The sequence below is a fragment of the Pimephales promelas genome, chromosome 2 (genome assembly GCF_988280905.1).
Source record: "Pimephales promelas chromosome 2, fPimPro1.hap1.1, whole genome shotgun sequence".
Lineage (NCBI taxonomy): Eukaryota > Metazoa > Chordata > Actinopteri > Cypriniformes > Leuciscidae > Pimephales > Pimephales promelas.
Genome location: NC_142770.1, coordinates 3400790 through 3428398, shown reverse-complemented (window position 1 = coordinate 3428398; position 27609 = coordinate 3400790). Strand labels below are relative to the sequence as shown.

The 27609-nt window shown below is 37.3% G+C and overlaps 2 protein-coding genes across 7 annotated transcripts; one reads left to right on the top strand and one right to left on the bottom strand.

Annotated features, from left to right (window-relative positions):
• The first annotated feature begins 844 nt into the window (after positions 1–844).
• On the top strand, positions 845–25681 carry LOC120486632 (uncharacterized). 6 transcript variants are annotated; one of them, XM_089121638.1, is made up of 6 exons: positions 845–1088; positions 4026–4427; positions 23581–23646; positions 24315–24416; positions 25205–25251; positions 25429–25681. In XM_089121638.1, exons 1-6 carry the CDS (start codon positions 1010–1012, stop codon positions 25453–25455), a joined length of 723 nt encoding a protein of 240 aa, XP_088977764.1. In that variant the 5' UTR covers positions 845–1009; the 3' UTR covers positions 25456–25681. The 6 variants fall into 6 exon arrangements, with proteins under 6 accessions (XP_088977764.1, XP_088977763.1, XP_088977766.1 ...); XM_089121637.1 differs by having other exon boundaries at positions 846–1088; positions 25202–25251; XM_089121641.1 differs by lacking the exons at positions 845–1088; positions 4026–4427 and adding exons at positions 16542–16665; positions 20078–20479 and having other exon boundaries at positions 25202–25251; positions 25442–25681.
• Positions 12631–18038, bottom strand: LOC120486587 (SLAM family member 9-like). The gene is made up of 6 exons (XM_039682701.2): positions 17806–18038; positions 17186–17509; positions 16719–17006; positions 16487–16603; positions 15938–16005; positions 12631–14264 (listed from the first exon to the last, which is right to left on the bottom strand). Exons 1-6 carry the CDS (start codon positions 17852–17854, stop codon positions 14184–14186), a joined length of 927 nt encoding a protein of 308 aa, XP_039538635.2. The 5' UTR covers positions 17855–18038; the 3' UTR covers positions 12631–14183.
• Positions 25682–27609: the final 1928 nt, after the last annotated feature.

Here is a 27609-nt window from a genome sequence, read left to right as displayed (position 1 = left end):
TATGTCTCTTCAAGATGATCTGAAAATTCATCACTCTCCTCTAAAACACTGAAGGTCTCCTCTGAGTGTTTCTGATCTGTAGTTTATATTCTCCAGAGTCAGTGGTTTTGATGTCTGTGATCTTGAGATCTCCTGAATTTCTATTTTCAACAACTATATATAATTTAAAGTGAAATACTGTGAATTATGCTGACTTCCAGAGTGCAGATCGACTAGAAATTAAGCAACATTGTTTTACTATTTCTTGGCTTTTTGACAATTTTATTAAAATGTTTTTATCGTTACATTTGTTGTTTTTCATACTGAATGCGGTCTCTCTCTCTCTCTCTCTCTCTCTCTCTCTCTCTCTCTCTCTCTCTCTCTCTCTCTCTCTCTCTCTCTCTCTCTCTGTGTGTTTCTATTACTAAATTCTCTTTGTAAATTCTTTTCATATTTTTTCATATATGTATACTGGAGCAAATCGTAGATTGGATTTTCAGGCTAGGACACTAGACCTATAGTATTAAAATTACAATATGCGTCTTACGTCATCAGCGTCACTGAACGCGGATCCACAACAGAACCGGAAGACAACAATGCTGAATAAAGTCGTAGTCTTTGTTATTTTTGGACCAAAATGTATTTCTGATGCTTCAAAACATTCTAACTAAGTAACCCACCGGTGTCACATGAGTACTTTCACATGGAGGTCTGACGGGCTTGGGACGACAGGGAGAGTCAATGAGTCATGACATTTTCAGTTTTAATGTCTAATGCCTTAATTAGTGGAGCAAATGAAACCGAAAGTATGTTAACATCAGTAAACCCCCAAATTTTTACAGGAGAATGAATAAGGTCGCCACGTGGGTCAAGGGAACCCCCAGTGAAATGTTCATTATATCATTTTAGTAGGCTAGCTAACTCTCATTAGCAACCAGAACGCGAGGCATAGGATACGCTCTTTTTTTGCTCCGCCAAGACACACATTTATAATTCATCTGGATCAGTCAGAAATAATTTCAGGAGATCGATGGAGCAACACAGGCGATTTAAATCTAACACTAACGTGGGACGCTGTTTTCTGCTTACTCTGGTTTTGCTGCTTGATGGTAAGACGTTTTTGATTGTATGGTTATTTTAGTTTAATTTAACATCATATTCTAACATCACATTTGTATCGGTCGCTGTTTATTCCTTGTTGTAGCCTACATTCACGGCGTTTATAGCCTAGTCTACTTTGCGTTTCCTGTTCTGGAGAAGTCAATCATGTGACTACTACAGATAGCTCTTTATTTATTAAGCATAAGTTGACCATATGGTTAGGTATAACCAGGAAACTCGGCCGGGAAAAAAGATACTTACTCGAAGTTTACTCAAGATGCCTTATTAATATCAATACATTTAAAGTCGGCTATGCCTCCTGTATGGATAGAATTTTGTTAAGACACAAAGATAGGCTTCTCAGAGGTTACTCAACATTTTTTATTATGACCGGTTTCAAAAATAATGAATGAAATAATAATAGAAATAATGTCTCTTCTGTATTAGAAAAATAAATATATTAATAATAAATGACTAAAAGAAATACCTCCAAATTGAACAAAAAACGAACTAACATAGGCTATATCTTTAGTGTTCTTCCTCTTTATCCTATTTTTCTTCCTCATTCTCCTTGTTTGCCCATCTATATTTGGCTGTAGAACTGATCTTTACCAGCAGTTTTTTGAGAACCAGGACATTTTCATCACTTTATAAAAAACAGACGGCCAGGACATGAAGTGAAAACAGGACTGTTGGTCACCCTAAATAAGCATCATTAGTTGATAATTCTTTATCTAACACAGCAAAAACAAACAAACACCGGCTTGACTAAAATCCCTATTCGCAGGACGAGTTTAAATAGGCTAATTCTACTAGCTTCTCAGTGATTTAGTCCCATCCGAACGCAACACATTCTCACCCCAAGGCGTCACCTTTGACCATGCTTCAATATTTGACGTTTTAGGTGCCCTTTAGCGTCACTTGCATGACGCGATCCTACGGCGTCATCTAACTGACGCTAAAGGAAAGCGTCAGTTAGAGGACGCGGTTAGGTTTAGGTGTGGGGAGGGGGGTAGGGTACACGCGATCCTAGGGCGTCATCCAACTGACGCTAAAGGGCGCCTAAAGCGTCAGATATTGAAGCATGGTCAAATGCTTCCCAAGGCGTCAGTTAGGTGACGCCTTGGGGGTGAGAATGGGCTGGCCAGTGATCATTATGGACGATAAGTCAGCAAAGATTTGGCTACTTTTACCTTCTGGAAAAATTACCTCAGGTAGACTAATAGACATGATGTATGCCCTATCGACTAATGCTGGCATGGATTGCATACGGGTCACCCGCCCACCAGTGTAATCTTTGGCAGATCTGTGCAATGAGCGCATTATTAATCATAGCCTCACTAGATTTCACGCGGGTTTTTTTTTTTTCTGCATACAGGACACATGGTTCGGGGTATTTTAATATTCATAGTGTGCTTAACAGTAATAGAATTATGTTATATGATGTATATATATATTTTTTTAAATTACCAGATGTTCAAGATCAAAACTGGGAATTCCCTGGCGGGATTGGGGACATTTTTAGCTACCAATCTGATTTAAAAAAAAAAAAAATGTTATTTCTTCAAAAACAAAACAGGGACAGAGGTAGTTTTTGTCTGTATTTAGCCAGGGTATAGGCAACCAAAAACGGTGAAACCAGGGACGTCTGGTCACCCTATGATATGTGATGTAGGCTATGATAGGTATTTTGCAAATCACACACTATATATGATAGAGAAGCAGAAAGAGATAGTGTCAATAAAGTCAGATAATTTAATAAGTTGAAGAAATAATGATTATGTTAGAGTGTAGGCTACTTGAAGCTTTCTATCACACACACACTGTAAAAAATATTTTCAAGATTTGTTATCACAACATATTTTCTTTTGTCAAATCAACTTTATAATAATTTATTTAGTTGAGAACTTATTATTTTGAGTTTCTGATGGTTTAAGGCAATCAGGTTACTTACTTTTTTAAGTTAAACCAACAATATTTTTTAGAGTGTAGTAATCATAACATTTTTTTCTTTTGTCAAATCAACTTAAATAATTTATTTAGTTCAGATAACATATAATTTTGAGTTTCTGATGGTTAAATTAATCTACTTCATTGTATTAACTCACTTTTTCCAGTTCAATCAACTTAGGCAATCAGGTTACTTACTTTTTTAAGTTAAACCATCAATATTTTTTTTACAGCACGCACACAATAGTTACTAGTACTGCCCACCACGGATAATACAGTCTGTGGCATAAATTGTTTTATTTCTACAATATCAGTTGTAATCTAAGTCGTTGTTGTGGAATTAGACTTATCAAGTCTCAGTCCAAGTAAACACAGCCTAGCCAATGTTATCTGCATGATTTCAGTACTATCAAAGATCCTTGCTTCTTCTAAACTTTCTGGTAATATTCCAACGCATTCTCATCCCAAAGCGCCATATACAACGCTTTTGCAAAAGCGTAAATATCCAACGCACATGGCACCCTTTAACGTCTAATGAGACGCTTCGGTTATGGTTAAGTTTAGGTATGGTGTAGGGTAAGGGTTAGACCACTAGGGGGCGCCTTCTGCCCAAATATATCTGCGTCTCATTTGACGTTAAAGGGTGCCATGTGCGTTGGATATTTACGCTTTTGCAAAAGCGTCCTATAATATTCTATTCACAAAATACAACCAATAGTACGGTAATGTTAAATCCACCTCTCCATGTTCAACTAGTCCTCTCTGAATAGGGCTGTAGTGGAGACTATCATTCTGACGTTTTTAATCAAAGCTAATGATATATTTGTCCCATAGCAATCTTTAACCTTTTGCATATTAATTATGTGTTACGTTTATTTATCTGTGTTCCTCATGGGAACGGTTAGCTGGTCGCTATATATCTGATTTCAGGGCAGGCTATCCGTATGTGAAGTCTGTACACATACACACACATAATTGTTTATTTGTGTCCTCAGGTGTGTTTTGTGATGAAATGATGACAGTGTCAGTGATGGATGGAGATTCTGTTACTCTACACACTGGCGTTACCAAAAAACAACATGATAAGATGCTGTGGTATTTCAACGACACTCGCATAGCTCTGATCAACGGACATCGCGATACGAGCTGCTTATATGATGGAGAAGACGGGAGATTCAGAGGCAGAGTTGAGGTGGACTATGAGACCGGATCTCTGACCATCACCAACATCAGATCTGAACACACTGGACGTTATGAAGCAGAACTGATAAGGAGTGAAAGTTCAGGCAAAAGGCAAAGTTTAAACAGAAACCGCAAGTGTGACCGCACAAAAATCACCAAAAAGATCAGCAGCTCTCATGATGACACTATAAAAACATTCAGCGTGATCATCAGTGGTGAGTCACTCAATGTTATTTCCCATGAATAATTGTTGTTGTTGAAGGAATTAGATAATGTTTTTCTATTATAATCGAAACGCTAATAAAAAGAACTTATTAAATTAAATTACTCTGCTCAGTCATTTTCAGGGGAAATGCTTTTTGAATAATTAAATATGCAATACAGAAATCCTGTAATGTACAATCCATATTGAATGAAACGATAATACATTAATTCTTGTGTTCTGCGGATTTCTTTATTTTTATTGGTTTGTGTTTTCCAGCTTTTCCGTCTGATCAAGACGAAACCAATAAAGAACTGTATATGGAGAAACATGCGGCTGACCTGAGTATGTCTTCCACTCTACTTTTTAAAAATCTATTAATAGATAGCACAACATGTATTACAGTTTATTTAATAAATGCACTATTCTAATGGGGAACTTCGCTTTATAATTCACCTAAAAGATTCTGATGTAATTCATTTAAACACATAATATTAAAGGTGCATTGCGCAACATTTCATGTAAAAAATACCGTTTTTCTAACAAATACATCCTTAAACAATCGCCTGATGGGCTGAACGAGCCCTTCTCTGATCACTGCGATCGCCTCTGTAATCCTGGACAGTGAAATAAATAAGAGGGATTCGGGACGGATTTGAGACTGGGCGTGACGTCATGCGCGTTCACGCTCACCTGGCGATGTCTGGCATTCTCCGTATCAGCGAAGACAACTTGAGCGACAAAACTTTCGACAAAAGTAGTAAATAGATTCAAAGAGACCGGCTTGTAGTTCATTCCAAACCCTAGTTTGGTTGCAGTTTTGCTTGTCGCCAGAGGGGGCGTAGTTCTGCAAAAACTCAGAGATTTGCGCAATGCACCTTTAATTAAAAAAAATTGATAAATAATGTAATAACGCTATTTATAATTGAATAATAAAGATGTCTGATATAATAACGCTGTAGCCTTGGGAAGCCAATAATGATGAGAGATGTTAGAGGGTAAAGGCTGAGGTCACAGACCTGCATTTCTGGAGGCCAACCTCATAGGTTATAGAGCTAATATGTGTAGATTTGAAGCACAGATAGTTTAGTTGTAAACAGGGGAAGTTAAGCTCTTATTATTCTTTGAAAAAAATGATGTGGTAGCCAAATGTCACAAATTGAGGATTATTTCACCTTAGAGGAATTAGCTTTTCTCACCTCCAATTTGAACATACAGTACATTCTCCATGGCCATATCTAATGAATGTGTTATAATCACAGTCAGATTCGCTCACACTATGTCTGTTTGTCTTTGGCTGTTCCAGGTTCAGGTGTTGTAGCAGGAGTATCTGTTGCTGTTCTGCTGGTGTGTGTGGCTTCATCTGTTGGTGTGATGTACCTTCGCCACAGGAGCTCTAGAAAGGGTACGCATCACCTACACACACTATAGGGAAACATTTTATGCAAAAGTATTACCTGGCTCTCCGGAATACTTCATTCTGATTGGTCAGTTGGTCATTCCAAAGTTGGGGACATTCCAGTTGGGGTTTTGCGAACAAAAGTAAACAACTGGATCTGAAGGGTCCTTCCACCAGTCTGTTAGTAAAGGGTGCATGTGATGGCCACGGGGGTCATTTTAGCGTTTATGGTCATGTGACCGGGGTGGCCTGTACGGGCGATTCAGTTTAAATCTAAATGGCGGGAGATGTCAGTTCAAGTATAAACAAAATTATTATTTTTTTTGTTGTTGTTGTGTAGATGACATTGATTTTTGTTATAGATTTCATATGATGTTTTGTTGGTGAGAAATGTTGATTGTGTCTTGATTGAAATAATGATTGTATTTCCGTAACTCTAAACAGCACTGTTCATTTCTCTCTCTCTTCTCACAGAAAGATTAGACACAGTTTATGTGATCTGAGAGGACCCCAGCATGATCAGTGGACATTCAATGTATTACATTTACAAATTCCACAAGAAGAACTACAATATCCACAATGCCGAAGGCCTTTTACCTCTTTCTTATTTTTCTGTATTCTTTTGCTTCAAATTCCAACAAGTTTGCAATATGCTTCATGAAGACGGCTGCTGCTGGAGATTGTGAAATATGGAGATGATGAATGTGACAAATACTTCCAAAAACAGAAATGACACAGTCAATGTTTACACTTTATTATCATATTTATATGATATTTAGGTTTTGCGTATTACACAGTAAGTTGTGTCCGTTTTACACTTTATATTAACTGGACTAGTAATTCACCAGCAAGCGACAGGACGTCCGTTCCTAATGGAGTTCATTGACACTTTTATAGCTAACGTGAGTTAAAACAAAGCCTTCCCCCTTTCCGGCAAGAAAGAACGTTGTGTGACTTGTCTAGATGTGTTAGAAAAACTCTAAATGCTCTTTATTTGTTATTTGTTCTACGGGGGTTCCTCAGGGGTCAATTTTAGGACCGATTTTATTTAGTATTTATATTAATGATCTGCCTCAAGCATGACCAGGTATAGATGTTATAATGTATGCAGATGATACTGTGCTTTTTACTCATGCAGGAACTAAAGAACTAGTCGTAAAAAAACTGTCATCTGCAATGGTGGAAGTCTCAAAATGGTTAAATGAGTCTTGTTTGTCTCTTAACATAAGTAAAACTGTATGCACGTATTTCACTGCACGAAAACAAAACTCTGTGAATCCAGATATCATATTGAATGGTGAAGCAGTTAAATTTGTGACGCATTATAAATATTTAGGAATAATAATAGATCAACACCTGTCATTTAAAAAAGCTAGTAAAAAGGGTTATAAATAATGTTAAATTCAATTTGAATAATTTTAAAAGCATCAGGCACCAGCTCTCTGAATAAGCTGCACTTCTTTTAGTACATACTCTGATTTTACCTCACTTGACGTATCGTATAACATGTTGGTCGCAAGCAGATGCAACTACACTTAAACCTGTGCACTCCCTGCATAAACAAATCATGAAAGTGTTAGATAAAAAACCAAAGGACTTCCATCATTGTACTATTTTGCAAAGGTTACAATTTTTAAATATGAATAATGTTGTGTTTTATACTGATGTGTGCCTGATGTACAGAAAACAGTACAGAAAAACAGCCTTTGGGCAAAAAGCTTTCTCAGTTAGAGTAGTGGGGTTGTGGAATTCCCAACACAGTCTCATGAAGATGCGTATCTATACCACGAGTGTCATTTCTCGTGGCATTTATACACCAAAAGTGTTTTTTTCGTGTATATGGTACGCACTAAAAAACCCTGGGTTAGGTTTAGGGGGGAGGGGGTGGGGAGTTCGTGCGTATTATACGCGAAAATCGCGTGCCAAATACACAATTGTACTTTATTTGTTTTATATTTTGGTTTTAAATTTTATATTCATGTATGTACTGTGATGTTTTATGTGGTGTATATGTAATGTATGTTATTTTATTTGTTTACCTGCCCAGGGATAGCAGATGTAAACTAGCTATTAGCTAATTCTGGTGCAATTACTTTTATTTTTTTTACTTTACTTTTTTTTACTTTTACTGCAATTACTTTTACTTTTATTACTTTTAATCATTGTCCCTGTAAAAATAAACAATAAAATGAAATTAAATGAAATGAATGAAAATGAATGCCTATATTGTTGTGTACAATGTGCAATTTGTTTGTTGTTCAGTGAGACTTTATTAATAGTCTTTTATATGTAAACTGTTTATTTGACTTTATAATGTCTTTTTTTTTTAATGTCTTTTTTTATTTGTGTTACAACTTTTATTGTAAGTTGCTTAAAAGACTGTATAGATAGTCTTTCGTTTATAATCATGAAATAACAAGAGTGACGCAATTGAAACCCAGAAGATCAAGGCACAGTGACATGATATGATAAAAATGTTTATTGCGTTTATAAAGACTACACAGAAACTGGTTTGAGAGAAGAAAGAAAATGCAGGACTTGTTATAAGAGAATTGTCAAAGGACTAAAGGAGTCAATCACTGTTCAAGATCTGGGATTGGATAAATTGTACCTAGTGGTCTAACACTACCCCAGACCTAAAGCTACCCATAACCATAGTGTTTCATATTGATGCTAAAGGGTGCATCCAAGCCTGACATCTGCTGGTGGAACTTGTGGACTGATTTTTATTATACTTCAACTTTTTACTTTGTATGGCAACTAAATGTAATAAAATAACTCATAGTGTTTTGTTTTCTGTGGAGTTTTGTTATTGTTATTATTATTTATTTATTTTTTGCATGTTTAATTCAAAGGTGTACATTAAACTAGAGTTACAACAGATATAAGAAACGTTTTTGAGGTTTGTAGCCTAATAGTGTAGTGCCTCTTTAAGAGATGAGTGTGCTGTGGAACATGTGACCGGAGTTCACTATGGAAGCGCGATTCATTTTGAATCTAATGACTTCAACCCGGTCCTCTGGTGTGCAGCCACTTGGTAAGCTCTCTTAATTTTAAATGTTTTCTGGTCTGCTTTATGATGTACGCTTCATGTTGTCTGCTGTCACCATGCTATGTTGTTGTACTGTGTTTGTGTCCGTTGCACGATAAAGATAATGCTATGCTCTGGTGACGTTAGATCTAAACAAGCTTAGTTAACTAAGTTAAGTTGACGAGGGGACCCGTGAGACAAAGCTAACATTTTAGACTTACTTAGAAAATCGTTATACAAGACGTGTCCATTTGTGTTTACTTTATCTGACTTTAAAAATGTTTGAAGTATAAATCGCGGACTGTAGCGAGTAATGTTATTCTTCCTGGTTTGCCGCGGGGCATTCTGGGAAATGTAGTTCCAGCTGTAGTTTACTGCTTGCATGGGTTCAGTAGGACTTGAGGATGGTGCATAATGTGTGAAGTGTTAGGCATGTACATGACAATTATGTGTTGATGATTATTGTTATTATTAGGGCATATTAATTATTATTATAAATGTTTTGTATATTGATTAATGTTATTTATTGTTGCATATTGTTATTGGGCTAATTAATTATGTTTGAAGTAGTACACGCATTGTATTTTCTTATCTTCTCAGGTTTATTACCTGGTTATTTATTTGTGAAAAATAAACAAATAAAGTGAAATACCGAGTAATATCCATCCTTTGTGCACTGGGTTGCCCTTTCCGTGGGGGAAACATGGAACACATAGTAACTATTATAAAATTGTTATGTTAACTATTATAAGATTGCCTGCAACATGTCTTTGCTTTTATAAATAACCAAACCATGGAGGGGTCTTTTCTTAGACTGTAAATGAATCTGAGTACTTATTATCTAGTATAGAATTTGACCAACTTTACCATACCTGAGATCATAAACAAAATAAGGTTAAAGGTGCTGCTGATGATCTGGATATAGGGGTTGAGAATAGATCCAACACAGCCCAATATTCATGCATATGAATGTAAGTTAACCTTTCTTTCCTTTCGTGTTTGCACAATGTTTTGTTCTAAAAACGTTCTGGGAACATTACCATGAAGTTCTCATGTTTTTAGCGGGTAGTTTTATTTTGGTTCCCATGTTCTCCTAAAAGGAACACAGCAGAAACCTTTATTCCTTGCTATATTTTTAAGGTGGTAATAGGCAGACCTTGTTACAGCCTTAATGTGATTGTTAAAGTTTAAGTCTGGATTCATAATTACGCCAAGATTTCTGGCTTTGTCAGTTGTTTTAAAGTTGTTGTTTGGAGATGAGTGCTGACTTTTAGACATTCGTCTTTTGCTCCAAAAACAATCACCTCCTCAGTTTTATCCTCATTTAATTTTAAAACGTTCTGTGGCACATCCAATAATTAATTTCTTCAATGCACCTAGCCAGTTCCTGTATTGGCCTGTAGTCTCCGTGTGACAAAGTTATGTAGACTTGCGTGTCATCCGCATAACTGTGATAACTAATATTGTTTCTTTCCATGATTTTAGTTAGAGGAAGCATGTAGATATTGAACAGCAAAGGTCCCAGGATGGAGCCTTGGGGAACTCCACACGTCATATTTAAGTGCTCAGATGTAAAACTTGAATCCTTTTAAGTAGGATTCAAACCTCTTTAAAACTGAACCAGAAAGGCCTATCAAGTTTTCCATTCGGTTTAAAAGTATGTCGTGGTTGACCAGCAGAACTGAGATCTAGCAATACTGTAGTTTTGCCGTAGTCTATGTTTAGGTGGATGTCATTAAAGACCTTAACAAGAGCCGTCTCCGTCTCAGTGCTGTAATGTGGTCGAAAAACCCACTGGAAGACATCAAAAATATTGTTTAGGGATAAAAAAAAGGTTTAGTTGTTGATAAACCACCCTTTTAATTATTTTACTTAAAAATGAAAGGTTTATATTGGTATAGTTATCCATTATTGACTTATCTAGATTGCTTTTTAAAAGTGGCTTGATTACAGCAGTTTTAGGGCCTGAGGAAAGATACCTGCTTGAAGAGACATGCACTGTAAAAAATATTTTTAAGATTTGTTATCACAACATATTTTCTTTTGTCAAATCAACTTTATATAATAATTTAGTTGAGACAACTTAGTATTTTGAGTTTCTGATGGTTAAATTAATCTACTTCATTGCATTAACTCACTTTTTCCAGTTCAATCAACTTAAAATTTTAAGGCAACCCAGGTTACTTACTTTTTTAAGTTAAACCAACAATATTTTTTTTACAGTGTAGTAATCACAACATTTTTTCTTTTGTCATATCAACTTAAATAATTTATTTAGTTCATATAACATATAATTTTGAGTTTCTGATGATGAAATCATTCTCCTTCATTGTATTAACTCACTTTTTCCAGTTCAATCAACTTAAAATTTTAAGGCAACCCAGGTTACTTACTTTTTTAAGTTAAACCATCAATATTTTTTTTATGCTAACAATCTGGATAAGGTCTAAGACCAAACAGTTTGAAAAATTTTTTTTTTATGTCTGTCAGCAGGATGTCAAGGCAACAGAACGTAGTGTTCAGATGTTGAGTAATATCCTCCAAGTTATTTTTGTTAACTAGTTGAAAGTCTGTCATATGGAAATTGATTTCACCAGAGTGGTTCGGTATTACGTAATTTACACATGACAGGGAGGCACTAACTGAATGTCTAATATATTGGGGACCAGAAATTATTTCTGGCTGGCCAAGTACCTTTAATGGAGCTTTGAGATTTTTAATATGGTTGAAAATGGGGAATTTCATCAGATGAGGAATATGAATTGCTGTAGAAAGAGTCAACTTCCTTACTGACTGAAGCTTGATCTGTAATTCCCTGGCCCCGGAGCGATAAGGCTTTAATTGAACGTTTCTCTTGCCTTCTTTTTTTCTAAACGACAGAAGTTTTGCTACTTCTTTCCCCATCCTCAATACATTTTGCTCTAGACCTGATAAAAGACCCTTTCGCTTTACAAAGATAGATTTCATCAAGCTTTTTTAGAAGATTTACTAATTTCTGTTTATCATTATCAACATTTAAACAGTAAATACAAAATTGTGTTTAATCTTTAAAAAGTCCCCAGACATTGACCGGAAAGAAAAAAATAAAACATGTCATGTCTAAAATAGATATGCTTATAGAAATGACTTTGGTTTCTTGTAAACTGGAGTTAAAATAACCATTGAAACTAGCACTACATGTCTGCCATGAGGTCATGGAGGGAAGGTGATGCTTACGTATTGATAAAAGTGGCAATTACACGTGATATTTTCACATTTTCATATTCACACATATCTGTCAAAGAGAATCTTTAGTCTCTCAGATGTTTTTTGATGGGTTTAGTATTTTGTAGTGAAGCTGTTTTATGTTGTCTGAGCTTCATATGAACAGGAATGAAAAAGCCCTTCAACAATACGCTGTTCACACCTCCGACACAAATGTCATGAACACACTGTTTATCCACACAACAAGTCGAACCACATCTTGTGTACAGCTCGGCAATAAACCCCAGCACAGGTTTCAATATGACTCAAACTGAGATGTTAGTGGGCCAGACCCTCAAACTCACAGGCGTAAAGGTTATCTGACTGCGACTAAACCATGAGTTTCCTCATTGTTTTAGCCAAATCTACATTGGGTGTTTGACTTCAGCTGGATTGAACCGGTGAGATTTCCTGCTTTCAGTTGTGGAGAAACTGAAGACATAGACTTGAAGTCGAACACCTTCTGCTTCCTGTAGAGATGTTTTGCGTAGGCGAGTTTGCGAGTTGATAAGATTCAAAAGGCCATAACGATTTTCATGACACTTTCATTCAGTACTTTGTTTATTGGTTAAAACAGCGCTTGTGCGTGCAAGAATACAGTTCAACATGAGACCATGAATACCAAAAGTGGTGCTACATATTTTATGAGTTTTATTTTGATAAACATGACTCAATGTTACATTAAGATAAGGCTACATGAAATAAGTTTTTACTGTTATACAATATTGTCTGCGTCTGAAATCGCATATTTCCCAATTCTATAGGCAAAAAATTTTTGTCGGTATGTGTGTCGGAAGAGATACTTCTTCCGGTGAGATTCTGAAGTGTGCATTTGATGGACACTTTAATATCCCATGAGGCCACGGGAGAGGATTTGTGAATGGAGGTGAAGCGATGCAACTGGTTGATCACATGATAATGACAACATGGTGGATGTACGACCGGATTAGATTCATAGTCATACTATAGGCTGTATTATGAATTTCAGTGGTTACAAAGTCCTTCAAAATAAGTACCTACTCAGATTATGCGATTTCGGACTCAGCCTATGTGTCAGAATAAACACCAAACACACGTGATCATTGTCTTTGTGAATTCGACCAATCATGAAACAACTTTTTGGCACATTTCATGTGCACTTGCAGTCTACACAAGATCGTAATCACGAATCGCTCTCACATCTCAAATCTCAACATTCGAACAGCATAAGTCAGACCAACCCGATCTCACGAGCAAGTCGTACGAATTCGACGAATGATTAAAAAGTGGCTAATTCGTAACAATTCATACGACCTCACTCGTTTGAATTAATACGATTTTGCTAAATCGTAAATATTTTACGAATTGGCCAATTCGTATGAATTCATACGAATGACCTACCCCTTTCCCCGCCCCTAAACTTAACCATCACGTGGGTTTAGACAAATCGTACGAATTAGTACGAGTGAGGTCGTACGAATTAGACACTTTTTAATCATGCGTCGAATTCGTACGAATTGGTCGTGAGATAGTGTTGGTCAGACTGGGATCGAAGCCCAACACATCTATTGAGTCTTCATGGGGCCGTTCACAAAGAATACGTTTTTCTACTCTATTGAGCTACTTTTCCATGTTTTGTTTATGTAAATGCACTGTAGACGGATGCGTTTGACCGTTGCGCTTTTATCTCTGCAGGGTCTCACGCGTGAATCCGGGATCTAAAAACGTGGCGCTCAAGATAAAATAAGTTTAACATTAAAAAAACGCATTTCTAGAACTTGCGACTATAAGAGTTAAACATGAAAAGGTTCTAAATGATTATTTTACCATTTTTTACATTATGATATCCATTTTACAGAAATAGTGTTTAAAGAATAAAATTTTAGTGGAAGAATACTGGTAATTCTTGTCTCGCACTATGGCAGTCCGTCACAGTGTAGAAGTTATAAAGTTAACATTTTCAATGCACCCCAAGCTCAAATGGATCCAAAAATTTCTGTTTCTAAGTAAGTAAGTATGCGGGTTTAGTCATTGCATGTCTCTGTCGGTGTGACGGGGGTTTACATGTACTGACTGTCAACGATCCCAAAACTCATCTACAAGCTTTAAGGAACTTGTCAGCAGGAGTTGTAAAGGTTATTGCAGGAGGTTCTCATGGCGACTGGTGCATACTCTACTTGATCTTCCTCTTTAAAATTCTGTAAATAAAAAAAAAATATAATAATAATAATACAAAAAAAACCCATATACATATATATCTATTGTGTTTTCTTTTGTATCATGAAGGCCTGTTCACACCGGGACAAATTTCCCATGCGATATTCGGCGACGTTTAACGCCTTGTGACTAATGGTGCGTTCTATTATAGCCATTATTAAAGCGTTCTATTTGTTTAACGCGTCCGAGTCGGAGAAAAAAAATGGACGCCACCCGGAAAGCTGTTATAATGGTAGCGCTGGCCGAGTAGCAGGCACTTACATTAAAACGAAAAAATATTATGACTACACCTTATTAAAACGCAGCCATTTGAACTTGAAAATGTTCACTTTATTAATGTTTTTCATGTTAATCTTCTGTTAGCAACGCTAGCAACGTCAGTAATTGCACTCACAACAACTGATTCCTATATCTACAGGGGACGCAGTAATACGAGTGATAACCGTCATTTAAAATACCAAAGCGGTTCAAAAACAATGAAAACAATTCATTCTTACAAGTCACAGGGCGCAGCCATCTTGAATTCCGAAACAGAATTCTCTCTCGGTGTCCTCACGGTTGTCCGACGTCCGAGAGGAGAAATCCGAGGAAAGGGGGCGTGTTGCTAGGCAACGTCTGTCGTCCGATTCGGATCTCCGAGACGGATGAATAATAGAACGCACCATAATCAAAGGGTGCCAATGTGAGTGTGTACACCGACGCGAAAAACGCCACACATAAAAGCGGCATTTTCAAAAAAACGCCTCGGGTTAGTTTTTTTAAGTTTGACGCACCGCGTCAAAAACTATCCGGCCAATGAGATTGCCGCTTTTGCTCATGTGTCTGGAGCTTCTGAAGTTACAGTAAAACACAACTTGGGGGCGCTCAAACACAAAACGTTATACAAAACACACGTAACGGCGAAGGAAATGTACGCCAAGTAGCGTCGCCGTCTACACTGACGGGAGGAAATAAGACGAGGAAGATGCAAGGCAAGATGAATGTAGAGCTGCTGGTCTCGTTGGTGTCGGAACATAAATAACTAACGTTATATGACAAACGCGACAGCGACTACAAAAATCTTGATAAAAGAGAACTGTACCCAGACAGCAAACTGACATTGAATCAACGTGGAAACGACGTCTCTCATGACATTGAAACAACGTTGATTTTGCTCATCGAATTAACGTTGAACCAACGTCAGACGCGGCATTCTTCAAAGCTAAATGAAAATCGAAAATTGGTTTGCTTTCATAACGTTGAAACAACGCGTTGATTTCAAGTTGATTTTTCGTTAGTTTTGAAAGAATGACGCGTCTGACGTTGGTTCAACGTTAATTCGATGAGCAAAACAATGTCAGATCAACGTTGTTTCGATGTCATATTTCCACGTTGATTCAATGTCAGTTTGCTATCTGGGTATGGAGTGGTATTGCGGCGCTGGACGCCATCTAATGTCAGGGATTGAATTTGCATGTTCACTGCATGTTCACTCGACTCATTGTCAGCGAAAATCGCTTGGGTGTGAACATAAAAAAACGCTTTGAAAAACGCGCGCGGATATTCGTCCCGGTGTGTACGGCCTTTTACTGTTCATGCTTACATACATTTGACTGCCTGCTAAATTTATACAGAGATGTAGGCTACAACATAACTTATGAATAACTTATCTTACCGTTTTATGTGCGTGTCTTTTGATGAACGTTGGCTCAGCGTAAGTGATCTCTTTTTCAAGAGTCTGATCTGTTTCAACAATAATAAAAGATGCATAAACAACTAGAAATGTTTTTTCACAACATACTGTATGTGTTATTATCATGGCTGTCAAAGTTACAGCATTAAAAGGGCTATATGTAAGAATTTTAATTGACTTTCCCTGACTTGTCTACTGTTTGTCTATAAAAGCCTGCATGTGAAGAACTTGAAACCTTTTTGGCAGGAAAATGAAACGGATGTGATGGTTAGATGCGCTATCTATAGTCACTGCTGTTCAATGTCTAATTTCTTTTCGTCTGAGGCTGTTTTGTCTGATGCCCAATTGTACGAGACCTGACACTGTTTTTCCTGAGACCTGAAGCTGTTCAGCTTTTCAGTCTGAGACGCTATGCAGTTTTGTCCAATGACTGAAGCCTTTTAGTCTTGTCTTCATATGTCTGAGGATGTCCTAAAATGTATGCCGTAGCACTGCCCAGTGTTATGTTATGGATTAATGCCAAACACTTGCCTTCTTCAGAAGTTTTTCTACATTTCCTGCGAATACAAAATATCACGACTGCAGACACAATCATCAGAGATCCAGCAGAGATCAACACTATCAGAGACACTGAGACTGGGTCTGGTTCTGTAATGATACAGAAAGAAGTGAACGCATCAGTGTGATCTACACCAGAAGACAGAGATCAGGTCAGTAAACACACACACACACACACACACACATCTGATGAGTGGTGCTGTACCTGCACATGTGTGTCTGCAGAGTGTGTTGATGTCCAGATGTGTGGTCTGGTTGCTGATGGGATTGTTCAGCACACAGCTGTAGGTGTTTTTATCCTGATATTCCACCTCCAGAGGTAGAGAGAGACTGATGCTGAGATCACACACACTGATGCTGGACAATACACTCATTCCTGCGTACCAGGACAGAGTCGCATCACACACACTCAACACTGATGATGAACACACCACTGAACAATTTGAAGAACATCGTGAAGAGTTACTGATGATGACAGGAACAGGCAGACGAGCTGAGAAAGATTAGAGTAAATCATCAGTAAATAAAAGGACAGTTTTTTTTACAGTGTTTTAATGTGTTAAGAGAGGGTTTGTGATGTCATTCACAAACAATATACTACTCAAAGTGAAAGTATTCAACAGGCTGAAAAGGAAAGTAAAAAAATAAGTGTGTAAAAATTATTTAACTCACCATAGACGGTGAGACTGAAATTCTTGCCCACACGATCTTTGACCTCTAGTCGATAAACTCCAGTGTGTTCAGTTGTGGTGTTTGTGATGATCAGAGATCCAGTTTGATTGTCCAGTTTCAGTCTGTCTCTGAATCTCCCGTCAGGATCATCATCATATACAGTCATGCTGTTGTCCAGTACATCGATTTCAGCAATTAAAGTGTTATTTCCAAACCTCCAGCGAATCAGATCATCGTCCATCATTTCAGTGTCAGAGTTTAGAGAGACTGAATCTCCCTCCGTCACTGACACTGACTTCAGTTCATCTGGACCAGCAAACACTCCTGAAGAACAGAGTTTAGGGTCCCAAATAACTTTATGTTGATTTAATTAGATTTAGGATCAGTACTATGTAAAAGTAAAATGATGAAGACACCAGACAGCACTACAGACAGAATCTGAATCTGTCCCCTTAATTTATTCTGATGATAGTCCAGCATCCAAACCATTAATTTATAAGTAATAATTCAGTTCAATTTCAAAATATTTGAAAATAATAGCAAATGCATCTCCATGTTATTACATAAAAACTAAAGCATGAACTAAATCAGTATACAAACAAAACACATTTATTACTTACCAGCCAGTTCGCACAACCACAAGCAGAACAAAAAGACAACATGAAACATTTCTTTGAGCACTATAAGATGTGAACGCTGGAAGTGTCTGAAAACAGACTGCCCCGACAAAGCAGAAGTGAGATATTAATCTAGTGTGTGTGTGTGTGTGTGAATCCTCAAATCCTCCCCCAACACAAACTGACCATCCTTGTGGCTGTTAAAGACCACATTTATTTCACAATATTCATGATACACTCTTCTTACTGGTGTAAAATGATCTTCAGCATACAAGTAATTTGATCTGTACTGATTTTTTTTAATAATTATTATTATTCATTGCAATGTGTTGTGTTTATGGTTAAAAAGAAACACAAGTTTTAAGTCTTAAAAACTTATAAGTTCATAGATAGGGGAATGCATGAAACCTGCCTTCGACTTATTTAAATGATGGATTCATCTAGTTTGAATTGAAATTGTGGTTTGAGTGGAGTGAGTCAAATAACGAGGTTATACATGTTAGTTAAATTATGTAAATACGATTATGTAAATACACAGTCACACGCTTTCAGTGATTCACTTTAATTTCCACTTAGGAAAAATACCGTGGTTTTGTGTGGGTCTGTTTAAATAGAATATCTTGTTATGTAGGCTATATGCACTGTGGGTTTAGTTGACGATTTTCCGCTATTTTACTCGAGCGAATTTATTTTCACTTTCGCTTTGAGACTTAACGTTAACTATAACCCATGCAGCAGGCTATTTCATATGGTCTAAGAAATATTAATTATTGTGATTTTATGTGGATAAATAGGTCGTGTATTTATTATCCGACATTTATAACACTGATTATCATATTATTGACGGCGTTTTTCGTGAGGCAGGAAGAAAGTCTCTATAGCAACAGAGAAAAACCGCGGATGAGAAGATGGGACGGTTTGTGCTGATCACTCTCTGCGTTTTAATCGTTGATGGTAAGACCTTAGAGATTAGATGATTTGATTCGTTTAATGCGTTCCCTTTTCATCGATGATTTTTATTTAAAAAATAAAATCTAAAATCGTGGGCCTGTCTTGTATTGTAGGCTACTTGTCAGTTTTTTTTAAATAATTTAGTATTTTAGTATAAATCATTTTCTTTCTATTCCGGAAACGGCGAAATGTGTCGCGATCTCACACACACACATTATAACAAAAAAACAAAAAAAAAAAAAAAAAAAACGTTATAATATGATGTTTTATGGCTACAACAAATCATTGGGTAAAATTAAACGTCTAGAGAGAATGTAGGCTATCTGTATGAATGTACATTATGTATCAATGCATTTAAAATAGTTAAAATCTAGCCTTAGATTGCATTTACATTGCTAAATCCACGTTAATTGACATGTCCTGTCTTATTATGCTAACTTTGTCAATTATTGCAATTTCGTGAGTAAATCCACATTTATAGGAAACTTGTAGGCCTATCATTTACGTTGCCGTTAGCAGCATGAAAAAAATAGGCGATTTTGAATATGACATAGAAAGCACGCAAGTATGTGTCTATGCTGAAACCATAAATTTAGGATGGAAAATTACGTTTAAAAAAATAATTATTAATTTCTAAAATAGCCACACTTATTTAAAATAACACAAAAAACTGACAGAAAATATGCAAACTATATTAAATATCATTATATCAGTATATTATGCTTCATTCAGTTCCAAGCAACAGAATTAGATTTAACATTTAATTAATTATTTTGTAAATTGATTACACTTGAAACTTCTAATTAAACATTTATCAAAATAAAGTTCTACAAAACTATTATTATCAGATCATTGGATCAGTGAACGAGATAGCCTATCCCATTTTACTAGCGTTGCCCACCACCGCTATACACACTGTACACTACAATATAGGGCTATTGGTAGTCTGGGCTATTGGTAGTTTGACTGACATGTAATCACAGTTCGTTTTGTTCTGCATCATGTTCAGGGGCGTGACAGTATGTCGATGTTCCTATGAATGATAACAGACCAGCTGCATCTAATAAATTATTCATTCAAGAATGTTGTTTAGTTTAGTGCAACGATGGAGCCACAAACTTTTGAAAATCCAGATTTATTTTAAATCCAGTGTTAATTTTGCATACCAAGATAATTTTCGGTATGCGAAATTTCAGTGCGTCCCTACAAAGCGGTCACTCATCTCGATCTCACAAGTTCAGTTATGAAGCTGTCTACACTGCACAATCAATGGATATCTTATTTACACCACAGAAGCAGACTCATTGTTTATTTGTGTCCTCAGGTGTGTTTTGTGATGAAATGATGACAGTGTCAGTGATGGATGGAGATTCTGTTACTCTAAACACTGGCGTTACCAAAAAACAACATGATAAGATGCTGTGGTATTTCAACGACACTCGCATAGCTCTGATCAACGGACATCCCGACACGAGCTGCTTATATGATGGAGAAGACGGGAGATTCAGAGGCAGAGTTGAGGTGGACTATAAGACCGGATCTCTGACCATCACAAACATCAAATCTGAACACACTGGACGTTATGAAGCAGAGCTGATAAGAAGTGAAAGTTCAGGAAAAAGACAAAGCTTGAACAGAAACCGCAAGTGTGATAGGAAAAAAATCACCAGGAAGATCAGCAGCTCTCATGATGATATTATAAAAACATTCAGCGTGATCATCAGTGGTGAGTCCCTCGATGTTATTTAGCCTTACGTGTTTTTTAAGGAATCAAATATTAGAAAATGAAAGATAATTTAAAAACACATTGAATGTCAATGGCATGCTGTCTTCAGTTCTGTTTCATTTTCATGGACTTTTAGTTTCGTTTTCACGATGTCTTCATATCTTCATACACAGTAAAATCCCCAATGTTAAATCAACACTGAGAGTGTTAAATTAACACTAAGAAGTGTGAATTATATAAACTCAGAGCAGAGTGTTAAATGAACACTGAAGCGGTGTTAAAGTTAATGAGATAATTAAGTGAATAATTGAGTGATGATTGAGCATTATTGAAGACACCTGATGATAACAAGCAGATTCTCTAAAGGAGAAAACCGTAATTTTATGTCACCATTATGGTGATCAGTGTTTGCTTTACTTGGGATTTTGCTGTGTATCCCGTGACTCATGAGTTTCTATATACTCTGATTATTACTACAGCTGATTGATTGTGTTCGTACAAGAGCTTGTGTGTGTATGTGTGTGTGTGTCGATCACACTGTCGCTCCGCTTGGACTCTGCACCACCTTCATCTTCTTCCTGCTCTAGTGTGACACATGAGGACGTGTTAGAGTCTCTTTAATACATCAGAGCAGGGGTGCCCAAACTTTTTCCTATTAAGGGCCAAAAATCAAACTTGATTGTGGGCCGTGGCCCAAAAGTAAATTTTGCATCATAAATCAAACGGTATTACATTAAAGTTGCTATGGGTTTATTTATTTTAGAATATTTAAAATAAATATAAAACAACGTCAATCTGATTAACTAATGCAGTTTTATTTGTAAAGTTTTGCATTTTAAAGAAATCCCCTCTCCCCGGACGGTATGGGGGCCAAATCAAAGGCCCTAGTTTGGGCATCTCTGCATCAGAGGAATGACATGCAAAATTGTCTGTTAGGGTGTTTTTAAGTTGAAACAGTTATTTCTATTTCTGAATATTTAATATTACACGTCTATTCAAATTGTCTTCCATGATGTTTTATACATTTTCGTGTCCAATAGTCCATGAAATTGAATCCAACTAAACAGAACTGTGACAACTGTAAATATAGTTCGCCAACAGAAAAACTGCAAAATAAAAAATGTAATTTGAAATATTTTACAAATAATTAAATTCATAACATTACTGAAATCCTGTGATCTATACAAACAATTGTAGAGAATCAAGGCGAATCAAACACAACTTAATCAAATTAATCTCTCATGGGATTAATTCACATGGCTTCAACACTCCAAGTTCTGGAGCCCACATTCCAGAGTCACAGAACGGCGCCAAGAGTTTGTTTTGGGGGACAATAAACCCCCCCTCCGAAGACTTTTATGGTCCTGCAGATAGCAACAGAATGCCACAGGAAGAAACATGTCAACAGGTTGGTGTTTTACTGAGACAGGTCAACTCCAAAATGGTGGAACGAGAGGCTCACAACCAAGACCCCTTTTGATCCCCTGACAGAGATGTTCCACAGAACACATCTCCTCGTCCCCCTTACGAGTTGAACTCGCAGTAACCTTGCGGTTGAGATCGGAGATTTCACACATAAAATCATATAAACTCACCACAGAACAATTCTTGGACCTATAACCAATCATAATTGTTGTTGTTCCTACACTTCATGTGTTATTATGTTTAGATCACATAATAACCATGTAATTGTTGTTAACTATTAACTCTTGTAATTGTTATACAACCATTAGAAGTGTGAATGCCTCGTTTGCTCTTAAACGAACCGTATTCTCGTAATTCAAAAGATGGCTTGATTGAAATCTGCGTAAAAGGTTTTGTTTTATGATTATAATTATCATAAGGTTAAAACGATGGCCTTTTGTCTCTGCTAAGTGCTGGAGACCAGCTCACAGACCATGCATAAATTATGATAAAGCAAGAAGTAGATCCACCTCCTGAGATCATGCCATTACCCATTGGCCTGAAGTTTCTTGGAGGTTGGACTAGAGTTTAAGTTAAAGATCCGAACAAAGGACCTCATGTGCAGAAGATTTCAGAGGATTTTGCTAGATGATTTTAGATTTTTGTTCAGTTCTGTAACTGTTAAGTCTGTGCCTCTCTCTAAAACCAGCAAGAGAGTGTTCTGTTCGTGCTTATCTCTGAAACAAAGAACATGTCCACATGCTTCTACATCGACTAGACCAAATTCGACCAGCAGACGAATAACCCATCAAGATCAGGGTTACAATTCAGCTCAGTCAAGCCATCCGACTCGCCTTGCTTTCATTTCTTTCCTTTATTTCCTTTTTCGTAAAAGTTTCGTTTCAAAGTTAACTTTGCAACGCGCTTCGAACTGGAAAAGACTCTCATTCGCTTGCTAATCACACGTGACCAGCGGCGAAACTTCCATCCCTGCACTTCAAAGACAACAAACCACGCAACGGACCCGGCCGGGAAACCCCCCCCTTCGACGCGACGCAGACAAAGGGAATTCCCTCAGCCACTACAAAGCGCAAGTACTCCAGGCTCTAACTGAACTGGTGCTTTAATGTTAATTGAATAACCTCTCTAAGAAACGAAGGTTCAAATTAATGCTTGGTGGTCCTTTCAGGTTATGTCTTACGTGCATATAGAAAGTTGAAACTTTCTCTCACTCTTTCCCTTTCGCGACTGTATGAATGTGTGTGTGCGTGTGCGTGATTATGTTTAGACCTTAGTTTTGTGCTTAGAATAGCTAATAAAGTCTTGTCCATACATTTGAAAAGATAAATCTTCTTGTGTCGTGTTTGCACATTTAATGTCTTGTACTGTTCGATTTAAAGTTACCTTGCTAAGACATAGTGTTTCACTATATTTGGTTATAATTACGGCCCGTTCAAATGAATTCTAAGCGAGTCATTTGCTCGGTTCAGTGATTCGGTTCCATAGATTCATTGCAAATCAATGAATCATTTCCCTTTGAGCTAAATTGGCCTTCGGCCCCCTTAAATACATTTTATGTATATTATTAAATGTTGCATTTGCTACACAATCCTACTTTCATATGTCTTAAGAGTACATCAAAGCATTAATATTGTTCTTTCGTATTGCTGTATTTGTTATTGGTTTGTGTTTTCCAGCTTCTTTGTCGGATCAAGACGAAACTGATGAAGAACCCCATTTGGGGAAGCGGGAGTTGAACCTGAGTATGTTTTCTCCCTTCCTTTTTTTTAATCTATGAATACATTGAATAACATTTAGTACAGTTTATTTATGCACTGTTCCTAAGGGAGCGTGCTTTTATACCGTAGTGAACACATTTCAAATATCTATAAATGTTGTTTGTCAAATTTTATCTTAAAAACCTTCTTATATAATCAAGATGTCAGAAATAATTAATAACGCTGATGGATACTGGAAATGCAAACAGAAACATGGCGGCTGAGCAAAGATGTAAAGATGTTAGGCAACTCTCGACATTTCCGGAGGATTTTTACACTCTAAAAATGCTGGGTTGTTTTAACCAAACAAACCAAACATTCGTTTAAAAATATAATTAAAAAATTGAACCCAATGGCTGGGGTTGTCCATATTTGACCCAAAGTTTGGGCTAAATCAACCCAGCAATTTTTAAAATGTAGATCTTCCTTGCATCGATTTGAAGCACAGACGGTTTAGTTGTGAACAGGGGAAGTTAATCTCGTATTCTCCTGTGGAAAAACTGTTTAGTAACACACCCAAATTTCATAAACTGTAATGGGATTATTTCACATTGGAATAGAGGATTTCCAATTTGAACATGTAAAAGTGTCCATAGAGAATGTATAAACACTCAGTCATATTCTCTCGCACTAATATCTGTTTGTCTTTATAGATCCAGGTGTGTTTCCAGCTGTTGTCGCAGGAGTAAGTGCTGCTGTTCTGCTGCTGGGGTCTGCGGCTGCTGGAGTGATTCACTATCACCGCTCTAGAAAGGGTAAGTGCTATAGGATACTATAGTGAGAGGAAAACATTACGGGCCAGATTTGCTAAACAGGGGACATTAGCGTGAGAGCGCCTCCTCCAAATGCATGTGCAATAAGCCGCAATAATAACCCTGTCCACATCTTTTCAGCGCTACTTTTTCACTGCGTGTCTTTAGTACATCCTGACAGCAAAAGATTAATTAATCGCGATTAATCGTTTTGACAGCCCTAATATATATATATATATATATATATATATATATATATATAAAGTTAAATGTAAAACCGACCATATAACGGTCACAGATCCAGAAGTTTTCAAAGACGAAGATGATACAGAGATTTCCAACATGAAGGGTTTAATATGTAATGATAAGTCCACTGAAGGCAAGAACCCAAGTGCAGAATTTATACAAATAAGCAAAACATTATCAAACATAAAACATAACATGGACAATAACAGAACGCTTACACAAATAATATTTGATAAAGACACATGGCGAACGTGAGGGCTTAAATACACAAGACTAAATGACTAGGGACACAATCAAGACGATGAACCAATGACAATGGCAGGATCACAAGAACAGGGATCACATGACTGACATGAAACAAGAACATGAAACAAAACCAAAACTTGAGTAAACACAGGGTAATCCAAGGTCAAGTAACAGTGGGTGTGATACACAAACAACTGAATCAAATAAATCAATGTGTGTGTGTGTGTGTGTGTGTACATTATCACATGTTGTGTGTTTACTTTTGTGTGTGTGATATTTGTGTGTTTTTTTTAAAGCAGACGGAGAGAAAATCAAAAGACCTCACAAAGAACTGGAAAAAGATGAGGTATGATTGTGTATCATAGATCTGTGTTTGATTTGATCTGTACCAGCAAACTCATCCTATAGTGGTAAATCAACTAATTTACTCTCTCTCTTAATCTCTCTCTCTCTCTCTCTCTCTCTCTCTCTCTCTCTCTCTCTCTCTCTCTCTCTCTCTCTCTCTCTCTCTCTCTCCTTACAGAATAGAAATAGAGATTGTGAGATTTGATGGTGTAAAGCAGCCACTACACCAGTATTACTATACAATATTACAGTATTATTGATCTGTGTTGTATTATTTTCATGTTATCATTGTTAAGCTGAATTGATCAAATCTGTATTGTAAAAGCGCTAAATGTGACTCGACTATACTGAAGCAAATAACCTGTGTTTCTTCAAGAGTCTGTGTTGTGTTTTCTTTGAAAAGTGAATTAGGTATTTATTTATTTTTAATAAAGTTTCTATTTGTGAATGCAAGCATGTGTATGTTACGTGGGTGCTTAGACAGACCACAACGTACTAGAACATTTTCATAGATACTTCTTTTATTATCAAAAACTCTAAGATCAGGTTTTAAAATCCATCCACTTCAGGAAAAGCAAACAACATAACTTCTTTAAAGGAAGAAAACCAAAGAAACTCAAAATAAATCCACTCTACATAATCAAATCAATCCAAAAACATATAGGACAAATTAAATCAAAACCGAGGCAATCTGTTCACAACACACCAAAATAAATCAATTCACATATCATAATATAAAAAATAATATACACGTTTAAATGAATAAACACTTCATACCTTTAAACCCATACTTTCATGCTCCGGCCGCTCTGGTTACCGGGGTTCCCGGGAGCGCTCGACGTCTACAAACACACACACACTTAAAACACCTGCACACTATCACCCGAAACCCCCCACTATCCTATCCTACTCACCCAATTCTTTCTCAGCGCCGTGTTTGTGTGGCGTCTTCCCTGCATGAGTTTGGTGCATCACTTAAATAAGTCCGTGTTTGTCCCCCTTAAATATGTGCAGTTCCTCCCCCCACCCCGGTTAACCAGAGCTCAATCCCACATCCACCCCTCACTTGTCAAATCATCGTCCCGATGATTCATTATGTGCATTTTTTAACAACATTCAAAAAAACAACATTAACCACTGCTCCTGATTCTTTTTAGTTCATGCATCACTTGCAGCAAAAGATCTAAAACTGTCTCAATTGCCCCAATTTCACTAGACGGGGGTCTTACGCCACAACTTAGCACTGTGGGGATTGCTGCAGCTTCCATACCCTGCACCGATCGTGGCTCCCTAAAGGGATTACTATGCTGTCCTGCTCTGGTCCTCTGAGAGCGTCGAACAGTAGAGTCTGTGCTAGTGAATATCGATTTCTCATCATCTCTGGAAACCACCTCCTCTGCACTCACTTCCCTTTCCACTCCAGAAGACAGGTTTTCTTGTACCACCAGTCGAAGCTCTTCCCAATCCTCCTCAGACTCAGACGGTGCCGTGCTTGTGCCGGAGTCTATCCCTTGATACTCTCTTGACCGTACAGGCTCCTTCTGCAGAGGTCCGCAACGACGTAGCTCCGACCGATGCACATTCTTTGGTAGACGTGATTGATCCACAGGAACTACCTTATACACCGCTTTATCTGGGTCCACTCTTTCCAGCACACAGTGAGGTAAATCCTCCCAAACATCCTGAATTTTATTCCTTCCTCTAACTCTGCGATTACGCAGATAAACCAAATCTCCTGGATTCAGACTGGCATCTTTGCTCACTCCTTGTTTCCTTTGTCTCTGCTTGGCCAATTTCTGCAACCGTCTCTGTGTCAGCCTATAAGCCTGTTGCAGTTTGTGCTGATGTTCAATCACCCAGGTCTCCACCATGCCTTCTTTTTTTTCTACTGTACCACCCCTCAAATAATGGTCAATTGGGAGATCTGGGCTCCTGCCAAACATTAAAAAGAATGGGGAAAATCCAGTCGTAGCATTTTCAGTAGTATTATATGCAAACAACACTTCATGCAAATACTCATCCCATCTCTTTTTCTTTTCAGAAGGAAGGGCCCTGAGGAGATCATGTAAAGTTCTATTAAAACGTTCACACTGCCCATTGCCTTGGGGGTGAAATGCTGTTGTCCTGCTCTTCTGTATGCCATACATACGACACAACTGCTGCACGACTTCAGCCTCGAAGCACCGTCCTTGGTCAGAATGAATCCGGGCTGGGACTCCATATCGATGAATCCACTCCTTGACCAGCACTTTTGCAACTGTTATGGCTCTCTGATCAACTGTCGGTACGGCTACTGTGAATTTAGAAAATACATCCGTTATGACAAGCACATTTTCTTTTCCACTCTGGGAACGTTCCA